The 23,774-nt window shown below is 59.3% G+C and overlaps 2 protein-coding genes across 2 annotated transcripts in view; one reads left to right on the top strand and one right to left on the bottom strand.

Moving 5' to 3' along the window:
- LOC103824794 (homeobox protein EMX1) overlaps positions 1-23,774 on the bottom strand; it is a 169,838-nt gene that overhangs the window by 56,695 nt on the left and 89,369 nt on the right. The window lies entirely within an intron of this gene.
- SFXN5 (sideroflexin 5) overlaps positions 4,893-23,774 on the top strand; it is a 96,033-nt gene continuing 77,151 nt past the window's right edge. The window contains 5 exon segments of the mRNA XM_050974140.1: positions 4,893-4,953; positions 4,956-4,995; positions 4,997-5,060; positions 11,261-11,329; positions 21,179-21,256. Of these exon segments, the coding sequence (XP_050830097.1) occupies positions 4,893-4,953; positions 4,956-4,995; positions 4,997-5,060; positions 11,261-11,329; positions 21,179-21,256 (312 nt within the window).

The following is a 23,774-nucleotide window of genomic DNA, read 5'->3' as shown; positions in this document are numbered from 1 at the left end:
AAAAGGAAAGGAAAGGAAAGGAAAGGAAAGGAAAGGAAAGGAAAGGAAAGGGAAAGGAAAGGAAAGGAAAGGAAAGGAAAAGGAAAGGAAAAGGAAGGAAAGGCAAAGGAAAGGAAAGGAAAGGAAAGGAAAAGGAAGGAAAGGAAGGAAAGGAAAGAAGGAAAGGAAAGGAAAGGAAAAGGAAAAAGGAAAGGAAAGGAAAGGAAAGGAAAGGAAAAGGAAAGGAAGGAAAGGAAGGAAAGGAAAGGAAAGGAAAGGAAAAGGAAAGGAAAGGAAAAGGAGAGGAAAGGGGAGGGGAGGGGAGGGGGGAGGGGAGGGGAGGGGAGGGGAGGGGAGGGGAGGGGAGGGGAGAGGGAGGAGAAGGAAGAGGAGAAGGAGAAGGAAAGGAAGAAGGAAAGGCCCGGAGGAAGGAGAAAGGAAAAAAGGAAAAAAGGAAAAAAGGATAAAAGGACCTGATTCCATCCATGCTCCCAGGAGCTCTGATGTTCCTCCCTGCCCCTTGCACTGATCCCAGGCTCCTCCCCAGCTCCTGTTCCCCACCTTGCCCCACTCAGCCCTTTTCCCTACTGGCTCCTCTCCATTCAGGCCTTTTCCTTGAAGAACATGAGCTCCCCTCAGCCCCTGTACATCACCCTGCTGCTCCCCCAGAGCAGCTCCCCCAGCTCTAACCTGGTTTATTTTCCCTGCAGCTGGAGAGATGGGGAGCTGGCCATGTCTGGGGGGTCCCAGGAACCCGGGGGGCTCAGAGGGAAGTGTTGGGGCTGAGCTGGGACCCTGTGGAAGGGGATCCAGCCCGGGGCAGTGCCTGGGAGAGCTGGGCCATCAGGATTTAAACCCAAATTCCAGCTGAGCCCTGCCTGGAGCACAGAGCAGCCCCAGCCCTGCAGGAGGGGGAGCCTGGCTGCTGCTCCAGGCTGCAGCTCTGCTGCCCAAGGCACTTGCCTCCAGACCTGCCCTTCCAGATGGAGGCTGCCAAGGGATGTTCCTGTGCCCTTGTCCCAGCTGTCCCCCCTGGGCACCCCAAAACTCCCTCGGGGGTGGGGGACCCTGGATGGGCACCAGGTGCCCCCCAAAGCTGCTCTCACTCCCCTCCTCAGCTGGGCAGGGAGAGAAACCACAACAAAACTCCCATTTGGGGATGAGGGCAGGGAGAAATCCCTCAGAACACACCAGGGACTGCAACGGGCACAAGAGATGGAGGAAATCAGTTTAATTTGTTAATTGAATTGATTGCCAATCCAACCAGAGCAGGGCAATGAGAAATAAATCAGTTTAATTTATTAATTGGATTTATTGCCAATCCAACCAGAGCAGGGCAATGAGAATTAATCCCAAATTTTCAATCACTTTTGCCCCCACCCTCCCTTCCTTCCCAGGCTCAGTTTCCCTCCTGCTGCTCTCCCTCCTCCTTCCCAGTGCTGCAGGGGACAGGGAATGGGGCTGTGCTCAGTCCATCACTCATTGTCACCCTGCTCCTTCCTCCTCCTCCTGCTCCTCCTGCTCCTCCTCCTCACACTCTGTCCCTGCTCCAGCGTGGGCTTCCCTTGGGGTCACAGCTCCTTCAGGGGCTCCTTTGGGATCACAGCTCCTTCAGGGGCTCCTTTTGGGGTCACAGCTCCTTCAGGGCTCCTTTTGGGGTCACAGCTCCTTCAGGGGCTCCTTTTGGGGTCACAGCTCCTTCAGGGCTCCTTTTGGGGTCACAGCTCCTTCAGGGCTCCTTTTGGGGTCACAGCTCCTTCAGGGGCTCCTTTTGGGGTCACAGCTCCTTCAGGGGCTCCTTTTGGGGTCACAGCTCCTTCAGGGGCTCCTTTTGGGGTCACAGCTCCTTTGGGGCTTCCCTTGGGGTCACAGCTCCTTCAGGGGCTCCTTATGAGGTCACAGCTCCTTCAGGGCTCCTTTTGGGGTAACAGCTCCAGGATCTCCTCACAGGAGCCCCCCTGGAGCTCCCCCGTCCCCAAACCCCATTTCTGGATGAGCTCACCCCAAGGCTGGGGGTTATTCCCCATTTCTGGATGAGCTCACCCCAAGGCTGGGGGTTATTCCCCATTTCTGGATGAGCTCACCCCAAGGCTGGGGGTTATTCCCCATTTCTGGATGAGCTCACCCCAAGGCTGGGGGTTATTTCCCCCCCCCCCAAACCCCAAAATTGGAACAAGCCATTGTTTTTGGTGGGGGAGCTCCCCCTCCTCCCAGCAGGGAAGCACAAGTTGCCAGCCTGGAGGGATCTGCTGGGGCTGTATCAGCCAAGGAATTGATATTCTGCTGGGATGGCACCAAAAAGTGATAGTCTTCTGTCACTCCACATGGGCTGGGGATAAACAGATTCTCTCCCCTCTGCTGTCAGCAAACATGGCTGTGGCAGCAGCAGCTCCTGGGAGGGGGAGAGGGGGAAAGGGGGGGAAAGGGTCTGGGGCAGCTCCATCCCCACACAGATCTGGGCTTTGGGGCAGCTCCATCCCCACACAGATCTGGGCTTTGGGGCAGCTCCATCCCCACACAGATCTGGGGCTTTGGGGCAGCTCCATCCCCACACAGATCTGGGCTTTGGGGCAGCTCCATCCTCACACAGATCTGGGCTTTGGGGCAGCTCCATCCCCACACAGATCTGGGCTTTGGGGCAGCCTGATCCCCACACAGATCTGGGCTTTGGGGCAGCTCCATCCCCACACAGATCTGGGCTTTGGGGCAGCTCCATCCTGGCATGGGCCTTGGGGACGAGTTTGGGGCAGCTCCATCCTCACACAGATCCCAGGATGAGCCTTTGGGATGGATTTGGGGATGGATTTGGGGCAGCCTCCTCCTTGGGGCACGGGGAGCCCTCCCAGCTTTGGCAGGGCTGGGTTGGATCCATGGCTTTGGTTTCCCTCGGAGACAGAGCTGGGGGAGAGAGGGAGCCTGAGGGGGCTGGGTTTGGGGTTAGGAATGAGTGAATTTGGGGTCAGGGCTGGGTTTGGGGTCAGGGCTGGGTTTGGGGTCAGGAATGAGTAAATTTGGGGTCAGGGCTGGGTTTGGGGCCAGGGCTGGGTTTGGGGTTAGGAATGAGTGAATTTGGGGTCAGGGCTGGGTTTGGGGTCAGGACTGGGTTTGGGTTCAGGGCTGGGTTTGGGGTCAGGGCTGGGTTTGGGGTCAGGGCTGGGTTTGGGGCCAGGACTGGGTTTGGGTTCAGGGCTGGGTTTGGGTTCAGGGCTGGGTTTGGGTTCAGGGCTGGGTTTGGGGTCAGGGCTGGGTTTGGGGTCAGGGCTGGGTTTGGGGTCAGGGCTCACCCCACAGCTCCAGGGCTGTCCCTGCAGAGCTCCGGGGGCAGCTCAGAGCCCCCAGCAGCGATCCCAAAGCCCAGGGATGGCAGGGCTGGGTGGGGGCAGGGTCCTGCTCCTCATGCCCTGTCCCTGTCCCTGTCCCTGTCCCCAAGGACACGGAGCTGCCACCCCGGGCAGCCAAAGCTCTTTCAGCAACAGCTCCGAGGAAAAGCAAACAGAAATGACAAAACACCATTTTCCTGCTCTTTCCTTCTCCCCTTTTCAGCCCTCAGAGCCCCTTTTCCATCCCTCCCCCCGGAGATTTGGGGGTTCGCTGAAGGGGATCGGTGCTGAGTGAGCCCAAAATCAGAACCTGCTTTGGCAGCTGGGAAGGAGAGATGGGAACGGGCAAGGACGGGCTCTGCAGCCCCGGGCACAGCGGCAGGAATTCCACAGCAAAACGGGGCATTGCACCTGCCCTGGGTGGCAAAATCGGGATTATTATTTCAGGTGGATTTTTTAATAACTCCTCCTTGGCTGGAAATGCTGCTCCTGGGTTTCCAGCCCTGCCTCCCTCCCTCTGCAGCGCGTTCCCTGGTGCTGTCCCCGTGCTCTCCTGGCACTGATCCCAACCCTCCCAGCCTTTTCCCGGCTGTGCAGGTGCAGACATTTCTTATCCCGCTAATCTGGGCCAGACAATTCCGCCAGCGGCTCGGGGTGACCGCCCTGCCCGACCTTGGTGTTATCAGCTCAGATCCTTATCGGCTCAGATCCTTATCAGCTCAGATCCTTATCGGCTCAGATCCTTATCGGCAGCCTGGATCGTTCTCATCAGCCGGATCCTTATCAGCCCAGCTCGTTACCATCAGCCCGGATCGTTCTCAATTCAGATCGTTCTCAATTCCGAGCGTTATCAGCTCTCCAAAGGGCGCTGCCAAAGGGCCGCGGTCCGAGCGGGAGCTGCAATTCCACCGGGAATTGCTCCTGGAACTGGGAAAAACTCAGAGAGCATCGAGTCCAGCCACCCCCAGCACAGCCAGGGCCACCACTGCCCCTGTCCCCAAATGGCACATCCACAGGGCTGGGAAATCCCTCAGGGATGGGCACTCCAAACCTCCCTGGGCACTTCCAGTACTTTACCCCCTTTCCATGAGGAATGTCCCCAGTGCCCACCCAGACCCTGCCCTGGGGCCGTTCCCTCTGCTCCTGTCCCTGTTCCCTGGAGCACAGCCCGACCCCCCGGCTGTCCCCTCCTGGCAGGAGCTGTGCAGAGCCACAAGGTCCCCCTGAGCCTCCTCTGCTCCAGGCTGAGCCCCTGCCCAGCTCCTCAGGGATTCTCCAGCCCCTGCCCAGCTCCCTCAGGGATTCTCCAGCCCCTTGATGTCCTTTTTCTCACAGATGTCCTTCAATAACATTTGGGTTGTTTTTTCGGGCGTTTTTGGGCTCTCCCCTTCCCGTGTTTCATTGTTAGCTCAGACTATTACACATCTGAGGTGAAACTCTCCTCTCTTGTCCCGCTTCCCCCCGCCCTGGATCCCCCCTTTCCCCGCTCCCTTCCGCGGGACTACATTTCCCATGGTGCCCAGCGCACAGCGCGCTTCCTATTGGCTGGCGGAGCTGGCGCGGCCCCGCCCACGGCGGCGGCCGGCGGACTCGATGTCCCGGCGTTCCTCGCGGCAGCTGCGGTTGGCCGCAGCCAATCAGCGCGGGGCCGGCGAGGGGCGGGGCCGGGCGGCGGGGGAGGCTGTTTAAAGTGGCGCTTGCGGGATGGCGGAGCCGGCGGACTATCCCCCGTTCCAGCTGGGGAAGCCCCGCTTCGAGCAGGTACTGCCGGCGGCGAGGGGCGGCGGGGGGGACACCGGGAGCGGCGGCGGGAGCCGCCCCCGCCCCGCGCGCGGCATCGCCCCCCCACCCCGCGAACGGAGCCCCCCGTTCCCCGCTCCGCTTCGCCCCGCCCCTCCCGCGGTGCTGCGCGCACATTGGCCCGCAGCCCCCGCACCATTGGTCGGCCGAGCTGTCAGTCAGAGCCGCCGCCCCCTACCCGCGGTGGGCTCTGCGCGGCCCCGGTACTCCTGTGGCGCGGCGCGCAGCGCGGCGGGCGCGGGGCCCGGGGGTCACGGGTTCGAGCCCCGCGGGGACGCGCGAGGTCCCGGTGTGGCATGGCGCGGGCTCGTCCTTGTCCCGAGGGGCTCGTCCTTGCCCCGGGGAGCTGCTGTCTGGGAGGAGAGGAGCCGGGGCTCCCAGGAGCCGAGGGTGCTCCGTGCAGGCGCTTTGCCAGCCCCGCCAGGCAATGCCCCTCTCCCACACCCCGCATCCCTCCAGGGCTTAGAGCAACCCGGGACAGTGCAGGGGTCCAGGGAATGGCAATGGGAATGGTTTGGGATTCTGTAGGGTCACTGGGCACATCTCAGAGCCCCAGGGAGGGGGTGACTCCCCTGGGAACGGGTGGATGCTCCAGCTGGGCAGTTTTTGATGAGGAGGAGGAGGAGGAGGAGGTGCTCCCTGTCCCTCCTGGACAGCACAGCCCTGGCAGGCTTGGCAGAGCTGCTGTGTTCTGCTCATTCAGGAGCTGCTGGCAGTGGGGGCAGCCCTGAGGAACCTTCCAGGGCTGGGCCAGGCTGCTCCTGGCTGCTGGCGCCGAGTGAGGGTCCCCTCTGCTGGAGTGCCCTCGGGAGGGGATTCTTTGGGAATGTTTTGCCGGGGGGCACTCTGAGCATGGCAAACTGCCCCCCTCCGTGCCCTGGGGGCTCTACCCTGCCCTGTGCAGTCTCAGGGAGCTGTGGCAGGGCTGAGGTGCTGCTGGCTCCATCCCACATCCCTGCTTGCCCAGGCTGGCAGCCAGCAGCCCTGTGGGGCCACTCAGGGAGGTGGGGCTGGGATGGTCCCAGGGTTTGTGGATCCTGGTTGGCTCTGCCCTGTTTGGGATGCAGCACCACTCACACTGCTGCTCCCTGCATGGCCTGGGAGAGCTCAGACCTTCCCTCCCTGGTTCAAAATGCTCCATGGAGAGTCCAGCCCCTCCATCCCTGCCCCAAACCCCTCCATGGAGGACTCAGCCCCTTCATCCCTGCCCCAAACCCCTCCATCCCAACTCCAGCCCCTCCATCCCAGCTTGGCCCCTCCATCCCAGCTCAACCCCTCCATCCCTGCCCCAAACCCCTCCATCCCAGCTCCAGCCCTTCCATCCCAGCTCAGCCCCTCCATCCCAGCTCAGCCCCTCCATCCCAGCTCAGCCCCTCCATCCCAGCTCCAGCCCTTCCATCCCAGCTCCAGCCCCTCCATCCCAGCTCCAGCCCCTCCATCCCAGCTCAGCCCCGCCATCCCAGCTCAGCCCCTCCATCCCAGCTCCAGCCCGTCCATCCCAGCTCGCCCTCCATCCAGCTCCAGCCCCTCCATCCCAGCTCAGCCCCTCCATCCAGCTCAGCCCCTCCATCCCAGCTCAGCCCCTCCATCCCAGCTCCAGCCCCTCCATCCCAGCTCAGCCCCTCCATCCCAGCTCAGCCCCTCCATCCAGCTCAACCCCTCCATCCCAGCTCAGCCCTCCATCCCAGCTCCAGCCCCTCCATCCCAGCTCAGCCCTCCATCCAGCTCAGCCCCTCCATCCCAGCTCAGCCCCTCCATCCCAGCTCAGCCCCTCCATCCCAGCTCAGCCCCTCCATCCCAGCTCCAGCCCCTCCATCCCAGCTCAGCCCCTCCATCCCAGCTCCAGCCCCTCCATCCCAGCTCAGCCCCTCCATCCCAGCTCCAGCCCCTCCATCCCAGCTCCAGCCCCTCCAGTTCTTTATTTCCCCCATCCTGCCCGTGGTGTTTCCCTGCAGACTCTGTTCTGGAGGAGCCCAGCTCATTCCCAGGGGATCAGGGACCCCCAAGCCTCCCCTGCCAGGAGCTCTGGGCTGTCCCCAGCCCCTGCCTCTGCTCTGCCCTGCTGTGGTTCAGTGTCTGAGATCTCAGCTGCAGCTGCCAGAGCCTGCTCCTGGTTCAGGGAGCTGAAATCCCAAACTCCAGCTGTGTCCCAGTGAGGATCCCCAGCTCCATCCCCAGCTGAGGGGTCCCCTCACCACCTCATCTTTCTGCCAAGCACCCCAGAACCCCAAATTCCAAGACTGGTATTGGGTTGGAAGGGACCTTAAAGAGCATCTTCATCCCACCCCATCCATGGCAGGGACACCTCCCACTGCCCCAATGTCCAGCCTGGCCTTGGGCACTGCCAGGGATCCAGGGGCAGCCCCAGCTGCTCTGGGAATTCCAGCCCAGCCCCTGCCCACCCTCCCAGCCAGCAATTCCTTGCCAAGATCCCAGCCCAATCTCCCCTTTCCCAGTGGCAGCCATTCCCTGGCTCCTGTCCCTCTGTCCCTTGTCCCCAGTTCCTCTCCAGCTCTCCTGGAGCCCCTGCAGGGGCTCTGAGGATTCCCTGGAGTTTTCCCTTCTCCAGATGAACATTCCCAGCTCTCCCAGCCTGGCTCCAGCCCTGGGGTCCCCTCTGGATTTATCCCAGTCCTCCTGCTGTTGTGTTTTTCCACCTCCACACCCAGGACTGGGTTTAAGGGGAATTTGTTGGTTTCTGTCCCATGCTCTGGGTTTAACCCCCAGCTCCTGCTCCTGGCAAGTTCCTGTGCCAGCCCTGCCCTGCCCCTGGTGCAGGAGCTTCTCCCACTGGAATCCTGGCTCCTCGACTTTGGAAAGCCAAATTGAAGCCATCAGAGGGTTCCAGGTGTAGCCCAAATCCCACAAATGGCACAACCCAGGCTGAGCCTGGTCACAGCCCCATTGCTCAGTGGCTCAATTGCCTTCACTTTGTTTGCTCTAACTTAAACCTCTCCTCATGCATTTAAAGCTGAGATCAGCCTGGTCTGGAGCTCAGCCCCACCCCAAGCCTGCCTGCTTCCTGCTCTGGCTCAGTTAAACCCAGTTTAAAAGCAGGCTGTGATTGAAGTGGTGCAGCTGTCCCTGCCCAGCTCCTGGGATCCCTTCCCTGCTGCAGGAGATCCCCAGCTCACCCACGGCCTCTCCCCTTCTCCCAGACCTGCCCAGGGCAGGGAGCTGAGCTGGAACCCCAAATCCCAGCCTGCTCCCAACCCTGGGCTCTGGGACCAGCTGCACCTTCAGGGCCAGCCCCAGCTGCTGGGGGGAATTGTCATTGACAGGCACCTCCTGGTGCTGCAGCCTGCTGGGAAGTGCTCCCAAAATAGCCCAAATTCACCCGGAAATTGGTGATTGTCACTGTGCTCCAGCTCCCTGCTCCAGCTGGGTGTGGGGAGAGCCAGGGCAGACCCAGCTCAGGAGCTCTGAGCCCAGCCCAGGGCTTAGGCAGGGCTGGGATGAGCCTGGCACAGAGGTTAGGAGCAGGGCTGGGATGAGCCCAGCCCAGGGCTTAGGCAGGACTGGGATGAGCCTGGCACAGAGGTTAGGCAGGGCTGGGATGAGCCTGGCACAGAGGTTAGGCAGGGCTGGGATGAGCCTGGCTCTGGGCTAAGCCTTGCTCTGGTTTGAGCCTGGCTCTGGGCTAAGCCTGGCTCTGGTTTGAGCCTGGCTCTCAGAGCACTCTGGGTGTGGGGCCCTGAGGCCCAGGCTGGTCAGAGCTGCCCAGCCCTGCTCAGACCCAGCCTCCCTGGTGGTTTTGGGGCTCTCTGAGCACAGAATGGGCAAGTCCAGGCAGCAGCACCTGGAGACAAATCCCTCAGTGCCTCCTGCCTGGCACAGCATTCCCAGCGTGCTGGGGCTGCCCTGGAGCCCTGGCAGTGCCCAGGTTGGACACTGGGAGCAGCCTGGCACAGGGGGAGCTGTCCCTGCCATGGATGGGGGGCACTGGCTGGGATTTAGGGTCCCTGCCATCCCCACCATTCCCTGATTTCAGGGTTGGGCAGGGAATGTGGGACTGGGATAACTCCAGGCTGGGGCTGAGCTGCTCAGACCTGGCCTAGAGCTGGGCCTGGCTGGGCTGGGCTTGGCCAGGCAGGGGCTCAGTGCCAGCCCAAGCCTGGCCCTGGGACATGGCCTGGCAGCTGGGGAGGGGAGCTGGGCATTCCAGAGGGCATTGCCACGCTGCCCCTGGAACCTGAGCTCTCCTCCCCCTCCCTTGTCACCCACTCCTTGTCAGGGGGTGTAAATCCCTGATGTTCCATTCATTTCCATTCCATTTCCATTTAATTCCAATAATTTCTGTTAATTTCCATTGAATCCCATTAATCCCATTAATTTCCTCCGAATTCCATTTCATTCCATTGGTGTTGCTGTTCTCAGTGGGGCACAGAGATGAAGGCAGGGGGAAGCCAAGGCCACTCAAATTTAGAATCCTCACATCCTGCTGGTGGTGAGGGCAGCAATCCCAGCTGGTCAGCAGCAATCCTAACAGGTTAGCAGTAAATCCAACAGGTTAGCAGCCATTCCAGCTGGTCAGCAGCAATTCCAAGTGTTTAACAGCAATTCCAGCTGGTCAGCAGCAGTCCCCAGTGTTATCAGTAAATCCAGTAAACCCATTATTGGTTAGCAATAGTTCCAGGTGTTTAGCAGCAATTCCAGCTGGTCAGCAGTAATCCCAAGTGTTTAGCTGTAATCCCAGATGTTAGTTTAGCAGCAGTCACAGCTGGTTAGCAGCAATTCCAGCTGGCTAGCAATAATTCCAGGTGTTTAGCAGCAATTCCAGGTGTTTAACAATAATTCCAGCTGTCAGTCCAGCAGCAGTCCCAGCTGTTCCCCAGCAGTTCCAGCTGTTCCCCAGCAGTTCCAGCTGTCAGTCCAGCAGCAGTCCCAGCTGTTCCCCAGCAGTTCCAGCTGTTCCCCAGCAGTCCAGCAGCAGTCCCAGCTGCCCTGGCTCTGTGGGACGGGCAGGGGCCGTGGCTGCTGCTGGGGTCGCTCACCCCCCACCCACCCCTGGCACCGCTGGGAGGGCACTGCCACCTGCAGGGATCCCACACCCAGAGTGAAAGGGAGGCAGCAAATGCCGAGCTCACATCCACTCAGAAGCACCAGAATTAGCTTTAATTAGATCCGTGCTAATTAAAAACCGCTGGGATTTTCCCCTGGGCTCGCATGGAGCTGTTCTGCTCCACGGGGGGGTTCTGGGTTTGGTTTTGTGGTGCAGAAGGAGGGGGAATGCTGGAGTTGGTGGGGCCAGGCTGCAGTGGGGCTCAGCAGTGCCTGACAGGGCCCTTGCAGAGGGATCCCTGCAGGAATCCAGGGGCATCCCTGGAGGAGCAGGGAAGGGGCAGCAGTCCCTTCTGGAAGAGGTGCCAGCAGTGATTGAGCACCATTCCCATGCTCCATCCCCACTCCAGGGCTGTGCTCACAGCCCAGCCCTGCAGAAGGAGCCCAGCAGGAGGTGAGGATGGAGAATTCCCAGGATCCCAGAGCTCCTGATGTCCCTGGCCATGACCCATGTCCCCAGGGGCTCTGGGTGATGAGGAGAGGCCACTGGGCTGCCCTGTGTCCCCTTGGCCCCCCCCCTTGGGGGTCTGGAATTCTCCTGCCCCAGGATCCTGGAATCCAGCAGGGGTGGGAGTGAGGAGGTTCCCAAGTGTGTCCCAAGGGCTCCCAACCCCTCAGTATCTCATGGGCTGCTGCTTGGAGTTGGTGCAAACTCCAGGGATGTTTTTATTTGCACTAAGTACTGAGTGGTGCTTTCTCCTTTCCCCTGCAGCTGCCCACGACCTTCCCCTGCTGTCTCACAGATCCTCTCCCCTCCCTGCAGACTGCTCCTGCCTCTGCAGCTGCCCAGGGGGGAGCCCTGGCCTGGCTGGGCTGGTTCTTGGTGGCACTTTGGGAAAAATCCAGCCTGGCTGTGCTTGGGTAGGGGTGGCAAAGCTGGAAAGAGCCTGGAGAGGTTTTTGCTGGGAGCAGAGGGAGGGATCCAGGGAATCCTGGAGTGCTTTGGGTTTCCAAAAGCAAAAACCAGCAAAAACATCCTTAAATATTATAAAAAATAAATATAATTTATGTTCAGTTGATGCTTCATTCTGCAGAGGAAATAAACCCTGAAAGGCAGTTTCTCACTGAACGTGATGGTTTTTTTGTCTCCTGTTTTGCAGAGCTCATTTTATGGCAGATTCAGGCACTTCCTGGACATCATCGACCCCCGCACTCTCTTTGTGACTGAGGTAATTCCTGCCCTCTGCTCTGACAGGGCTCTCAGGCAGCTGGGGGGGATCCCAGGGGCAGTGCCCCGTGCTGGCAGCGGGGCTGTGCCCCTCAGGTGATGGAGGGATTGCCCCAGTGCTGTCACATCTGGCACCAGGGAACCACAGCCCCGCTCCCTCTGCCACTCCAGCTGGCTTCTGGCACAAGTGCCACTGCTCTTGTCCTCTCAGGAGGAAAACTCCTGCAGGTTTTCATGGCAGAAATGCAGCTGGAGGGGTGAGAGAGCAAATGTGCATTCCATGGGGAGTGAGAGGGGTGGGGAGGGGTGCAGCTCTGCAGGGGCTGCGCTCCAGAGCTCCGGGCTGGGCTTCATCCTCAGCTCCTGCCTGTGGTTTTCCCTCAGCTCCTGCCTGTGGTTTTCCCTCAGCTCCTGCCTGTGGTTTTCCCTCAGCTCCTGCCTGTGGTTTTCCCTCAGTTCTTGCCCTGTTTGCAGCAGGATTTGGGGATCCTGCCCCTTCACTTCCATCTGGTGCTGTCCAGCTTCTCTGCAGCTCTGTGCTTCCATCAGATAATGGCTGAGGGTGGAGGGGAGCCCTGGGGAAGGAGCAGTTCTGCTCCTGCTCTGGAGCTCTGCCCTTTGGCCAGGAGACTTTGGCTTTTCAGTGAAGGACAGCTGCTTTTCCCTTTTTATTGGATCTTCTTCCCCAATGTCCACCCTGAACCTCCTGTCCCTGTTCCCTGGAGCACAGCCCGACCCCCCGGCTGTCCCCTCCTGGCAGGAGCTGTGCAGAGCCACAAGGGCCCCCTGAGCCTCCTCTGCTCCAGGCTGAGCCCCTGCCCAGCTCCCTCAGGGATTCTCCAGCCCCTGCCCAGCTCCTCAGGGATTCTCCAGCCCCTGCCCAGCTCCTCAGGGATTCTCCAGCCCCTGCCCAGCTCCCTCAGGGATTCTCCAGCCCCTGCCCAGCTCCCTCAGGGATTCTCCAGCCCTGCCCAGCTCCCTCAGGGATTCTCCAGCCCCTGCCCAGATCCTCAGGGATTCTCCAGCCCTGCCCAGCTCCTCAGGGATTCTCCAGCCCCTGCCCAGCTCCTCAGGGATTCTCCAGCCCTGCCCAGCTCCCTCAGGGATTCTCCAGCCCCTGCCCAGCTCCTCAGGGATTCTCCAGCCCCTGCCCAGCTCCCTCAGGGATCTCCAGCCCCTGCCCAGCTCCTCAGGGATTCTCCAGCCCCTGCCCAGCTCCTCAGGGATCTCCAGCCCCTGCCCAGCTCCTCAGGGATTCTCCAGCCCTGCCCAGCTCCCTCAGGGATTCTCCAGCCCTGCCAGCTCCTCAGGGATTCTCCAGCCCCTGCCCAGCTCCCTCAGGGATTCTCCAGCCCCTGCCCAGCTCCCTCAGGGATTCTCCAGCCCCTGCCCAGCTCCCTCAGGGATTCTCCAGCCCTGCCCAGCTCCCTCAGGGATTCTCCAGCCCCTGCCCAGCTCCTCAGGGATTCTCCAGCCCCTGCCCAGCTCCTCAGGGATTCTCCAGCCCTGCCAGCTCCCTCAGGGATTCTCCAGCCCCTTCCCAGCTCCTCAGGATCTCCAGCCCCTGCCCAGCTCCCTCAGGGATTCTCCAGCCCCTGCCCAGCTCCCTCAGGGATTCTCCAGCCCCTGCCCAGCTCCCTCAGCCCCTCCTGGGGCTCCATTCCCTTCCCAGCACGTTTTAAGGCTGAATCTCTGCACTCCTGGGGGGATTTTCCTGCTGGTGCCTCTCCAGGGATGCAGAGGAGTTTGGGCTCCTGCCTGAGCTCAGCTCCTGCTCTGACCCCTGGCTCAGCCACACCTTTCTCCACCTTCCCCTGGTCACTGTTCCAACCTTCCCAGGTTTTGGGGAGCTTGGGGGGGTGTGGGTTCAGAGGGATCAGCTGCTGTAACTGCATCTTGGGGAGGTTCTTTCAGGAAGGGGAAACCCAGGGAATAAAAAGAGCCAAGTCTGAGTGGCCCAGTTTTATCCTGGGTGAAAAGTGAGCAGTTTTGGGTCCCAGAGTGAACCCCACAGAGCAGGGAGCTCTGGTGTCCCTCTCTGGGCAGGGCTGAGCTTCAGGAATGGCCTGGGGGACTGCAGGGAAGGAAATGCCTCTGACATTTCCTCTGGGGTGGGAATTCCATGGCAGGGACGCCTCAGGAATCCTGACCCTCCTGGTGGCCCCAGAAATTCCCTCTCCCTGAGAAGCCTCTTGGCAGAACAATCACCTGGGCAACTCCTGGGGCACAGAATTGCTTTTTGCTGGCTCTGCTCAGTGTGCTGGCAGTAACTGGGGTGTGCAGATGTAGAACTCCAAGGTGTTCTGCTTTCCTTTGGGAGCTGAGGGAGCAGGGGAAACCAGGAGGGGTTTGCTGAGCCCAGGCTGTGCAGGGAGCGTGGCTGCATCCCCCAGACCCAGGGAACAAACAAATCCCTGCTTGACTTGGAGGGGAAAGGAGGAGATAGGTGAGGGTCTGAGGGAGTGGAGTGAGCCCCATGGAGAATGGGGTGATACTGAATTTTAAAATATTTCTATTTTTAATTGCTTTTATTTTTATTTTTAATTATTTTTATTTTTATTTTTATTTTAAAAACTGTTTATTTGAATCCTGTTTTTGGTGGCTGTGTCACCCTGCTGTGGCTGTGCTGTGGGCAGGGAGGGAGGGCTGGGGGTGGTGCTGGGGACAGCGGTGCCACTGCTCCCCTGGCATCCATTGCTCTGGCAGGCAGGTTCTGAGCACAGCTGGAAACCTCCCCGTGCTCCACAGGCCCTGCAGGGACAGTCCTGGGGGTGGCCCAGGTCCTGCTGTGGCTGGGCTTGTACCTGTTGGGGACACTCACCGTGGCACTGGGCACAGGGAGGGCACGGGGGCTGCAGCTCGGCCCTGGCAGGGCTGGCAGTGAGGCAGCAGTGAGGCAGCAGTGAGGTGGCAGTGAGGTGGCAGTGAGGCGGCAGTGAGGTGGCAGTGGTGGCAGTGTGGTGACAGTGCAGGCAGTGATGTGGCAGTGAGGTTGCCGTGGTGGCAGTGCTGGCAGTGAGTTGGCAGTGGTGGCTGTGGTGACAGTGGTGGCAGTGGTGGCAGTGCCGGCTGTGCTGGCTGTGGTGGCAGTGCCAGCAGTGGTGACAGCAGTGACAGTGGTGGCAGTGCTGGCAGTGAGGTGGCAGTGCTGGCAGTGGTGACAGCGGTGGCAGTGCTGGCTGTGGTAGCCGTGATGGCAGTGGGGTGGCAGTGGTGGCAGTGAGGTGGCCGTGATGGCAGTGAGGTGGCAGTGGTGGCAGTGCTGGCATTGAAGTGGCAGTGAGGTGGCAGTGAGGTGGCAGTGCTGGCAGTGAGGTGTCAGTGAGGTGTCAGTGAGGTGGCAGTGGTGGCAGTGAGGTGGCAGTGAGGTGGCAGTGAGGTGGCAGTGAGGTGGCAGTGAGGTGGCAGAGAGGTGGCAGTGGTGGCAGTGAGGTGGCAGTGAGGTGGCAGTGAGGTGGCAGTGGTGGCAGTGAGGTAGCAGTGCTGGCTGTGGTGGCAGTGAGGTGGCAGTGGTGGCAGTGAGGTGGCAGTGAGGTGGCAGTGAGGTGGCAGTGGTGGCAGTGCTGCAGCCCCTCTGGAGAGGACCTTTGGTGGCTCCCTCACCCCCCAGTGCCTCTGCCATGGAGCCATGTCCTGGCAGCTGCACATTTCAGACTGCTGCCCTCAGAGGGACCCAGTGTCCTGCAGGTCACAGTGCTGTCCCCAGGGTGCCCTCGGGGCTGCGGGGCCTGACCCGGGGACCCGGAGGGACAGATGATGGCAGTGATTCTTTCGCTGCTGTGCAGTGAGGAGGGTCCTTGGGGCTGCCGCCGTTCTGACCAGGGCACTCCCTGCCCCCGTGTGCCAGGAGGCCGCTGGCACTGTGGGAAGGAGGGAGGGCTGAGCAGAATTCCCAGCGAGAGCAGAGCCAGGAGAGCTCCAGGGCTGCCTCTGTGCCTCTGCTGTGCCTCATTGTTGGGAGCCCCGAGGTGCAGAGCATCTTGCATTCCCATATTTGGGGCTGAGATGGAAGCAGGATTAGATGTATGTTATTTATATGAACCATACCTTCTTACTCAGCAGATTGCCTGTCTGTGTTTATTCAGTGTCACAGCTGCTGGCTCCGCTCGAACAAAAAGTTTCTGGCTCCTCTTGTCTGTCACTGTGGATCCAATACAATGGGGCCAGCTGGAGTCAAGTCTGGTGTCTGTGTCATCCTGGGGAGTCGGGGACAGAGCCCAGCCTGGGCTGGCCCACAGCTGCACCTGCACAGCTGCGCCTGCACAGCTGCGCCTGCACAGCTGCATCCTCCCAGTGCATCCCCCCCAGTGCATCCCCCCCAGTGCATCCCCCCAGTGCATCCCCCAGCCACAGCTGTGCTGCTCCTGCTGGTGGCCACGGGTCCCTTGGGTTGGGGCACACCCCCCTGGGTTGGGGCACACCCTCCTTGGTTTGGGGCACACCCCCCTGGGGCTGGGATGGAGGTGGGACCCCACAATCCTAGTGTGACAGTCCCAGGGTGACAATCCCGGGGTGACAGTCCCAGGGTGATGCCAGGCTGTCCCCTGAGCCCAGAGTGACAATCCCAGTGTGACAGTGCCAGGGTGACAATCCCAGGGGTGACACCAGGCTGTCCCCTGAGTCCAGTGTGACAGTCCCAGTGTGACAATCCCCGGGTGACAGTCCCAGGGTGACAATCCCAGTGTGAGCCCAGGGTGACAGTCCCAGGGTGACACCAGGCTGTCCCCTGAGCCCAGCCCATCTCGGGTGTCCCCAGAGCCCAGTGCAGGCCTGGCCCTGCAGGGGCTGTGGCAGGAGGGCTGGTGCTGCTGGCACTGCCCTGCTGAGCTCTGTGTGCCACCCGTGGGCTCCTGGGCTGCTCCCAGCCCTGCTGGCACTGAGAGGAGATGGCTTGGCTCTGCCAGGGACAGGGGACAAGGGACAACTCAGGGGGCTTGGCTCTGCAGGGACAGGGGACAAGGGACAGCTCAGGGGGCATTGGCTCTGCAGGGACAGGGGACAAGGGACAGCTCAGGGGGCGGGGCTCTGCAGGGACAGGGGACAAGGGACAGCTCAGGGGGCAGGGGCCCTGCAGAGGTGTCTGTGGCACCCAGCTGAGCTGTTCCTGTGCTGGTGGCAGGCTCAGGGCGGTGGCCATCAGCCCAGGGCTGGGGCTGCTCTCCTGCTGGGGCTGTTCCTCCTCCTCCTGAGCAGCAGCCTGGGGAAAAGGAGCCCAGGGGAACCTCTGGCTCTGCAGAGCCCCTGAAAGGTTGGCACCAGCTGGGAGTTGGGATCTGCTGCCAGGGAACGGGGCAGGAGGAGAGGGGAGGTTTAGGGTGGGCACCAGCAGGAATTTCCCCATGGAAAGGGGGGGTCAGGAATTGGGAGTGCCCAGGGCAGGGCTGGAGTCCCCATCCCTGGGGGGATTTCAGAGCCCTGTGGATGTGGCACTTGGGGACAGGGGCAGAGGTGGCCCTGGCAGTGCTGGGGGTGGTTGGAATGATCTCAGAATTCCAGCCTGAGCAGTTCTGGGGCTGTGTGGTTCTGTCCCAGGGGCTGGGGGTGTGCAGCAGCTGGCAGGGCCTGTGCCGTGCCCTCCTCTCCACAAGGGCCCTGCAGGTGCTGTGCTGGCCCTGGTGACTCCACTCTGTGCCCAGGAGCCCCTTGGCACAGGGCTGGAGGGGCTGGGTCCAAACCCAGCAGGGATCCCAGGGATGGAGACTCATCCCAGCTGTGGTGATGAGGGACCAGCCCTGGCTCATTCCCTGTCCCTTTTCCAGCTGCAATCCCAGCCCTGGCCCATTCCCGGTCCCTTTTCCAGCTGGAATCCTATCCTCTGCCCCATCCCCTGCCCCATTCCCTGTCCCATTCCTTGTCCCGTCCCCTGTCCCCCCCAGCTGGAGCCCATCCCAGCTGTTTCCAGCTGTGCTGTCCCTGCCTGGGCTGGGCACTGTCCCTGTCCCAGCTGTTTCCAGCTGTGCTGCCCTGCCCTGCCCGGGCCGGGCGCTGTCCCTGTCCCTGTCCCAGCTGTTCCAGCTGTGCTGCCCTTGCCTGGGCCGGGCCGGGCGCTGTCCCCGGGCTCGGGAGCCGCCGCCGCGGGCCGGGCAGGGCTGGGAGCGCTCCCCGCCGCAGATGGTCTGTCTGGCACCCCTTTGTGCCAGCTGAGACCCCGCAGAATTCCACCGCTAGAAGTGCTCGAGGTTTTCTCCTCTGCGGAAAGGGGCTGTGGGAGGAACGAGAAAAACCCCAAAACCCCAAAGAACCCCGAGGCTGTGGGTTGGATTTAACGGGGGATGCTGTGAAATGCCGAGTGCCCCCATGGCACGGCAGCAGCGAACACGGGAGCGGGGCAGAGCCCTGCCGGCAGAGCCGGGCGGAGCGGGGAGCGGCGGGGGGGAAATGCTGACTCCGGCCGCTGCCATGGAGCTGCGGCTGCTGCAGGGGCAAAGCTCGCTCCAAACTCCTGGAATCCTTCCCGGTTCTGGTTAAAGGACCCGCCTGGCTGTTCCAGAAGGAATAGGAGGCAGCCCTGGATTCTCCCCCAGTTGGAGCCGGGGGTGTTGGCTGGAGCAGCTCGGAGCTGTGGGAGAGGCCGAGCACTGTGTTCACCCTCTGTGCCCCTCCTCTGTCCCCCAAAGCACCTTCTCCTTTCTTTCTCTACCATAGAATATACTTTTATACATATTATTATTATATACTTTCCTCACTCCTTTCTCTGCAAAAAATCCCCGTTGGAGATACTACAATATATTTTTCACAGTTCTATTTTTTAAAAGTATTTACTCTTATTTGTAAAGCCATCTTTTGAAACTTATTTCTAGTTCCAGTTTTCTCTCAACAATGTCTGTCCTATTTTAAAGTTAGTATTTCTTCTCCTAAAGTTTGCATACAAATATATATTGTTTTTTCTCTCAGCAATGTCTCATTCTATATATTTATAAGTTAGTATTTCTTCTCCCAAAGTTTCCATACATCTCTATATGTTTTTCTCTCAGCAATGTCTCATTCTATATATTCTAAAGTTAGTATTTCTTCTCCTAAACTTTCCATACAGATATATATTGTTTTTTTCTCTCAGCAATGTCTCATTCTATGTATTTTTAAGTTAGTATTTCTTCTCCTAAAGTTTCCATACAGATATATATATATATTTTTTTTTTCTCTCAGCAATGTCTCATTCTATATATTTTAAAGTTAGTATTTCCTCTCCTAAAGTTTGCATACAAATATATATTGGTTTTTTCTCTCAGCAATGTCTCATTCTTTGTATTTTTAAGTTAGTATTTCCTCTCCCAAAGTTTGCAGGCAGACACATGCTGTGTAAACTTTAAGTTCTGGAGGTTTTTTGCCACTCAGTTTCCCACAGCTCCCTGTGTCCCCACGGAGCCGGGAGAGGGAATTTGTGGGGACGGAGATTTGAAAAGGCAGCCTGAGCTTTTTTGTTGGCTGTTTGTTACCGTTCCGAACAAGATGGGATCTGGCCAGGGTTGTTATAGTAACTACTGAGATTTCCCCAAGAGAAGGGAAAAAACAGCAGCAGCCCATTCATGCCGTGCTGCAGCTCCATTCAGAGCTGCTCGGAGAGGGGAGGGGCTGCAGGGGCTGCAGGGGCTGCAGGGACTGCAGGGACTGCCGGGGCTGCAGGGACTGCAGGGACTGCCGGGAGTGCAGGGGCTGCAGAGAATGCAGGGGCTGCAGGGAGTGCAGGAGCTGCCGGGGCTGCAGGGACTGCAGGGGCTGCAGGGGCTACAGGGGCTACAGGGAGTGCAGGGGCTGCAGGGAGTGCAGGGGCTGCAGGGAATGCAGGGATTGCAGGGGCTGCAGGGAGTGCAGGGGCTGCAGGGAATGCAGGGAGTGCAGGGGCTGCAGGGATTGCAGGGGCTGCAGGGAGTGCAGGGGCTGCAGGGGCTACAGGGGCTACAGGGAGTGCAGGGGCTGCAGGGGATGCAGGGAGTGCACGGGCTGCAGGGGCTACAGGGGCTACAGGGAGTGCAGGGGCTGCAGGGAATGCAGGGAGTGCACGGGCTGCTGGGAGAGGGGAGGGAGTGCAGGGGCTGCAGGGAGTGCAGGGGCTGCAGGGAGTGCAGGGGCTGCAGGGAATGCAGGGAGTGCAGGGGCTGCAGGGGCAGAGCCAGGGCCCTGGCAGGAGCACAGTTATGTAACAGATCAGCACAGCTCTCTCATGGGGCATTGCTGTGTAAGGATCGAGTTATCCATAGAAACGGGCCATATGGAATGTAATGGGGTATCAGTGAGGGTTAATGTAATGTAATGTGATACATAGAATAATGATAGAATTATAGCATATAGTATAGAATAATATAATATAGTATAATATGATATCATATTATATGGGATATATTATATAATAATATATACTAAAGTATATAATAATAGTATAAATGGTATATAGTATATAATTATATAGAATATATAATATTATAGTAAAAATGATATAGTGACATAATATAATATAATAACATATAGTATAATATATAGTATAATATAATGATAATAAAATAATAAATAGTAACAATAATATAATATAGTAATAATACAATATAGTATAGTATATAATAATATAACATAGTATAATATGATATGGTAATATAAAATGTAAATATATGATATTATTTCTATTCTATTCTATTCTATGCTATGCTATGCTATGCTATGCTATGCTATGCTATGCTATAAGTTACATACCATTTCCACCCCCCGTGGCAGTGGCAGTGTCCCAGCCCCTGCAGGTGCACTCTCCCCGATCCCTGCCCCGTTTCCCAGCTGGGTTTGCAGGGCTGCCCTGGCCCTGTGTCTGTGTCTCAGGTGCTGCCCTGGCTCTGTGTCTGTGTCTGTGTCTCAGGTGCTGCCCTGGCTCTGTGTCTGTGTCTCAGGTGCTGCCCTGGCTCAGTGTCTCAGGTGCTGCCCTGGCTCTGTGTCTGTGTCTCAGGTGCTGCCCTGGCTCTGTGTCTCAGGTGCTGCCCTGGCTCTGGCTCAGTGTCTCAGGTGCTGCCCTGGCTCTGTCTCAGGTGCTGCCCTGGCTCTGTGTCTGTGTCTCAGGTGCTGCCCTGGCTCTGTCTCAGGTGCTGCCCTGGCCCTGTGTCGGTGTCTCAGGTGCTGCCCTGGCTCTGTGTCTCAGGTGCTGCCCTGGCTCTGTGTCTGTGTCTCAGGTGCTGCCCTGGCTCTGGCTCAGTGTCTCAGGTGCTGCCCTGGCCCTGTGACGGTGTCTCAGGTGCTGCCCTGGCTCTGTGTCTCAGGTGCTGCCCTGGCTCTGCTGTCTGTGTCTCAGGTGCTGCCCTGGCTCTGTGTCTGTGTCTCAGGTGCTGCCCTGGCTCTGTCTCAGGTGCTGCCCTGGCTCTGTGTCTGTGTCTGTGTCTCAGGTGCTGCCCTGGCTCTGTCTCAGGTGCTGCCCTGGCTCTGTGTCTCAGGTGCTGCCTGGCCCTGTGTCTGTGTCTCAGGTGCTGCCCTGGCTCTGTGTCTGTGTCGTGTCTAGGTGCTGCCCTGGCCCTGTGTCTGTGTCTCAGGTGCTGCCCTGGCCCTGTGTCTGTGTCTCAGGTGCTGCCCTGGCTCTGTGTCTCAGGTGCTGCCCTGGCTCTGTGTCTCAGGTGCTGCCCTGGCCTCTGTGTCTGTGTCTCAGGTGCTGCCCTGGCTCTGTGTCTCAGGTGCTGCCCTGGCTCTGTCTCAGGTGCTGCCCTGGCTCTGTCTCAGGTGCTGCCCTGGCTCTGTGACGGTGTCTCAGGTGCTGCCCTGGCTCTGTGTCGGTGTCTCAGGTGCTGCCCTGGCTCTGTGTCTGTGTCTCAGGTGCTGCCCTGGCTCTGTGTCTCAGGTGCTGCCCTGGCTCTGTGTCTCAGGTGCTGCTGTTCCCTTGCAGAGCCGCCTGCAGGAAGCGGTGCAGCTGCTGGAGGACTACAAGCACGGCACTCTGCCCCCCGGAGTCACCAACAAACAGGTCAGGAGCTCTTCCTGCTGCCTCTGCCCTGCCTGGGGAGGGCTCTGCTGGGGCATTCCTGGGGGCTGGGGGCAAACACCACCTGCTCACACAGCTATGGGGAAAATGTCCCTTTTCAGCTGGATGGAAGCTGCTTGTCACTCCTGTGAGTCCTTGGAGCAGCAGCTGGGCAGCCCCAGCCCCTGCCCTGCTCCTGTGCAACAATTCCCATTTCTGCCCCAACCCCAGCCTTGCCTGCCCTGCTCCTGTGCAATAATTCCCATTTCTGCCCTGATCTCAGCCTTCCCTGGGCTGTTCCTGCCCCTGCTGGAGCTGTGCCAGCAGCAGTGGGGACATTCCTGCCCCAGGGATGGCAGCAGGAGGTTCTGGAATGCCCAGGGATGGCAGCAGGAGGTTCTGGAATGCCCAGGGATGGGAACAGGAGGTTCTGGAATGCCCAGGGATGGGAGCAGGGGGTTCTGGAATGCCCAGGGATGGGAGCAGGAGGTTCTGGAATGCCCAGGGATGGCAGCAGGAGGTTATGGAATGCCCAGGGATGGCAGGAGGAGTTTCTGGTGGAATGCTCAGGGATGGGGCTCCTGAGGGAAGGATCATTTCTGGGGCTTTGGGATGGAGGGATGGGCTGGGTGATCTCCCCAAGACCACCCCAGCCCCATTTCCTGGGCTTTTCCCCCATATCCCTCTGCACCCTGTGGAAGCAGAGATGAGGGTTGGAGGGGAATCAAGCTGCTCTTGGAGTATTTTACCTGCAAGTCAGTGCTGTGAAACAAAAAACATCCAATTCTTGGTGGGTGTTCCCTGAAACTCTTCCCCGTTCCTGTCCATGTCAACTCAAACTCTACCTCATTCCTGTCCATGTTTTTTGCCCAGAATATGGGGGGTTTTGCCTGAAATGTGGAGGTTTTTCTCTGGAATGTGAAGGTTTTACCTGGAATATGGAGGTTTTTACCTGAAATAAGAGGTTTTGCCCAGAATATGGAGGGTTTTACCCATAATATGGAGGTTTTTACCTGAAATATGAAGGTTTTTCCCAGAATATAGAGGTTTTTACCTGAAATATTAAGTTATTGCCCATAATATGGAGGTTTTTACCCAGAGTATGAAGGTCCTTGCCCATAATAGGGAGGTTTTTCCCTGGAATGTGAATGTTTTACCTGGAATATGTAGGTTTTTACCTGGAACATGGAGTTTTTACCTGGAATATGGAGGGTTTTGCCTGGAATATGGAGGTTTTTGCCTGGAATATGGAGGTTTTGCCCAGAATATGGAGGTTTTTACCTGAAATATGGAGGTTTTTCCCAGAATATGGAGGTTTTTACCTGGAATATGGAGATTTTTGCCTGGAATATGGAGATTTTGCCCAGGTTTCCAGCTGCCCAAGCTGGAATTTGCAGAGTGTGTTCTCTCTGCTGGCAGCTGCTGATCCCTGCCAGGAGCTGGAAGCACAGCCCCCACGGGGTGGGGGTCCTGTGCTGGCCATGGCCCCCCAGGGCTGTTTTAGGGCTCAGTTTGTGCACCCAGCCCCACAGGGCTCAGCTCTGGCTGGTTTAGTGCCCGGGGAGGGGGTTGGTGCCAGGGCAGCCTGAGGGATGCTCTCCCAGACAAACAGGGAGGTGCTGGGGATGTTCCCCCACGCCCTGCAGGGCTGAAATCCTCCTTTCCCTTTTTATCCAGCTCACAAGTGACAATTTCTCCTCATCAAAGACAAATACAGGAGGTGAATGGGGGAGATGGAAACTCCTGCTCCCTTCAGAGAGGGCAGCTGGTGTGGGGGGTGCTCCCACAGAAAATAACTGGGGAATTGTCACAGGCAGCGGCCTGGGGCTCTCCTGGGGCCACTGTGCTCTTCCAGGGGCAACTGGGGGGGACAAGGGATGGGGAGGAGGGAGGGACTGGGGAGGAGGGATTGGGGAGGAGAAGGGACTGGGGGGAATGGAGGAGGCAGTGAGGAATGACGGTTGATTGTGCCTCCGCCAGGCTGGGACGTCCGGAGGGCTTTGGGGACGCAGTGGCATTTGGAAGGCGGGCGGGCTTGGTCGCCGGCCTGGCATGGCGACAGGGACTGGGGAGGAGACGGGACTGGCCACGGCGGGCATGGCCTTGGGCACGCCGGCTTGTGGGCGGGCCGGTCTGGGCCTAGGCGGGCTTGGTCCGCCGGGCTTGGCCCGGCGACAGGGCCTGGGCCGGCGCAGGGCTGGGCCGGCGCCCAGGTTGGGCGGCAGGGAGGGAGGCAGGAGGCCGGGAGACCTTGGGAGAAGAAAGGATGGGACAGGCCGGAAGGCTTGGCCATACGGACTGGGGCAGACAGGGGTTGTGCGAGGCGCAGGGCTCGTGCCCAGGCGCCGGGCTTGCTTGGGCACGGCGACGGGGTGGGCAGGCGGGCTTGGGATGGCGCCGGAGTGAGGCAGCAGCAGTGACTCAGCCCCATCTGCCCGAGGGAGATGACACCACAGCCACTCCGTGTGACAAATGACACACAGCCACACTCTGTGACAAATGACACAGCCACTCTGTGTGA

Source organism: Serinus canaria, chromosome 4 (genome assembly GCF_022539315.1).
Source record: "Serinus canaria isolate serCan28SL12 chromosome 4, serCan2020, whole genome shotgun sequence".
Classification (NCBI taxonomy): Eukaryota; Metazoa; Chordata; class Aves; order Passeriformes; family Fringillidae; genus Serinus; species Serinus canaria.
Note: the sequence above shows the minus strand (reverse complement) of the source record. Positions and strands in the feature narration are given on the sequence as shown.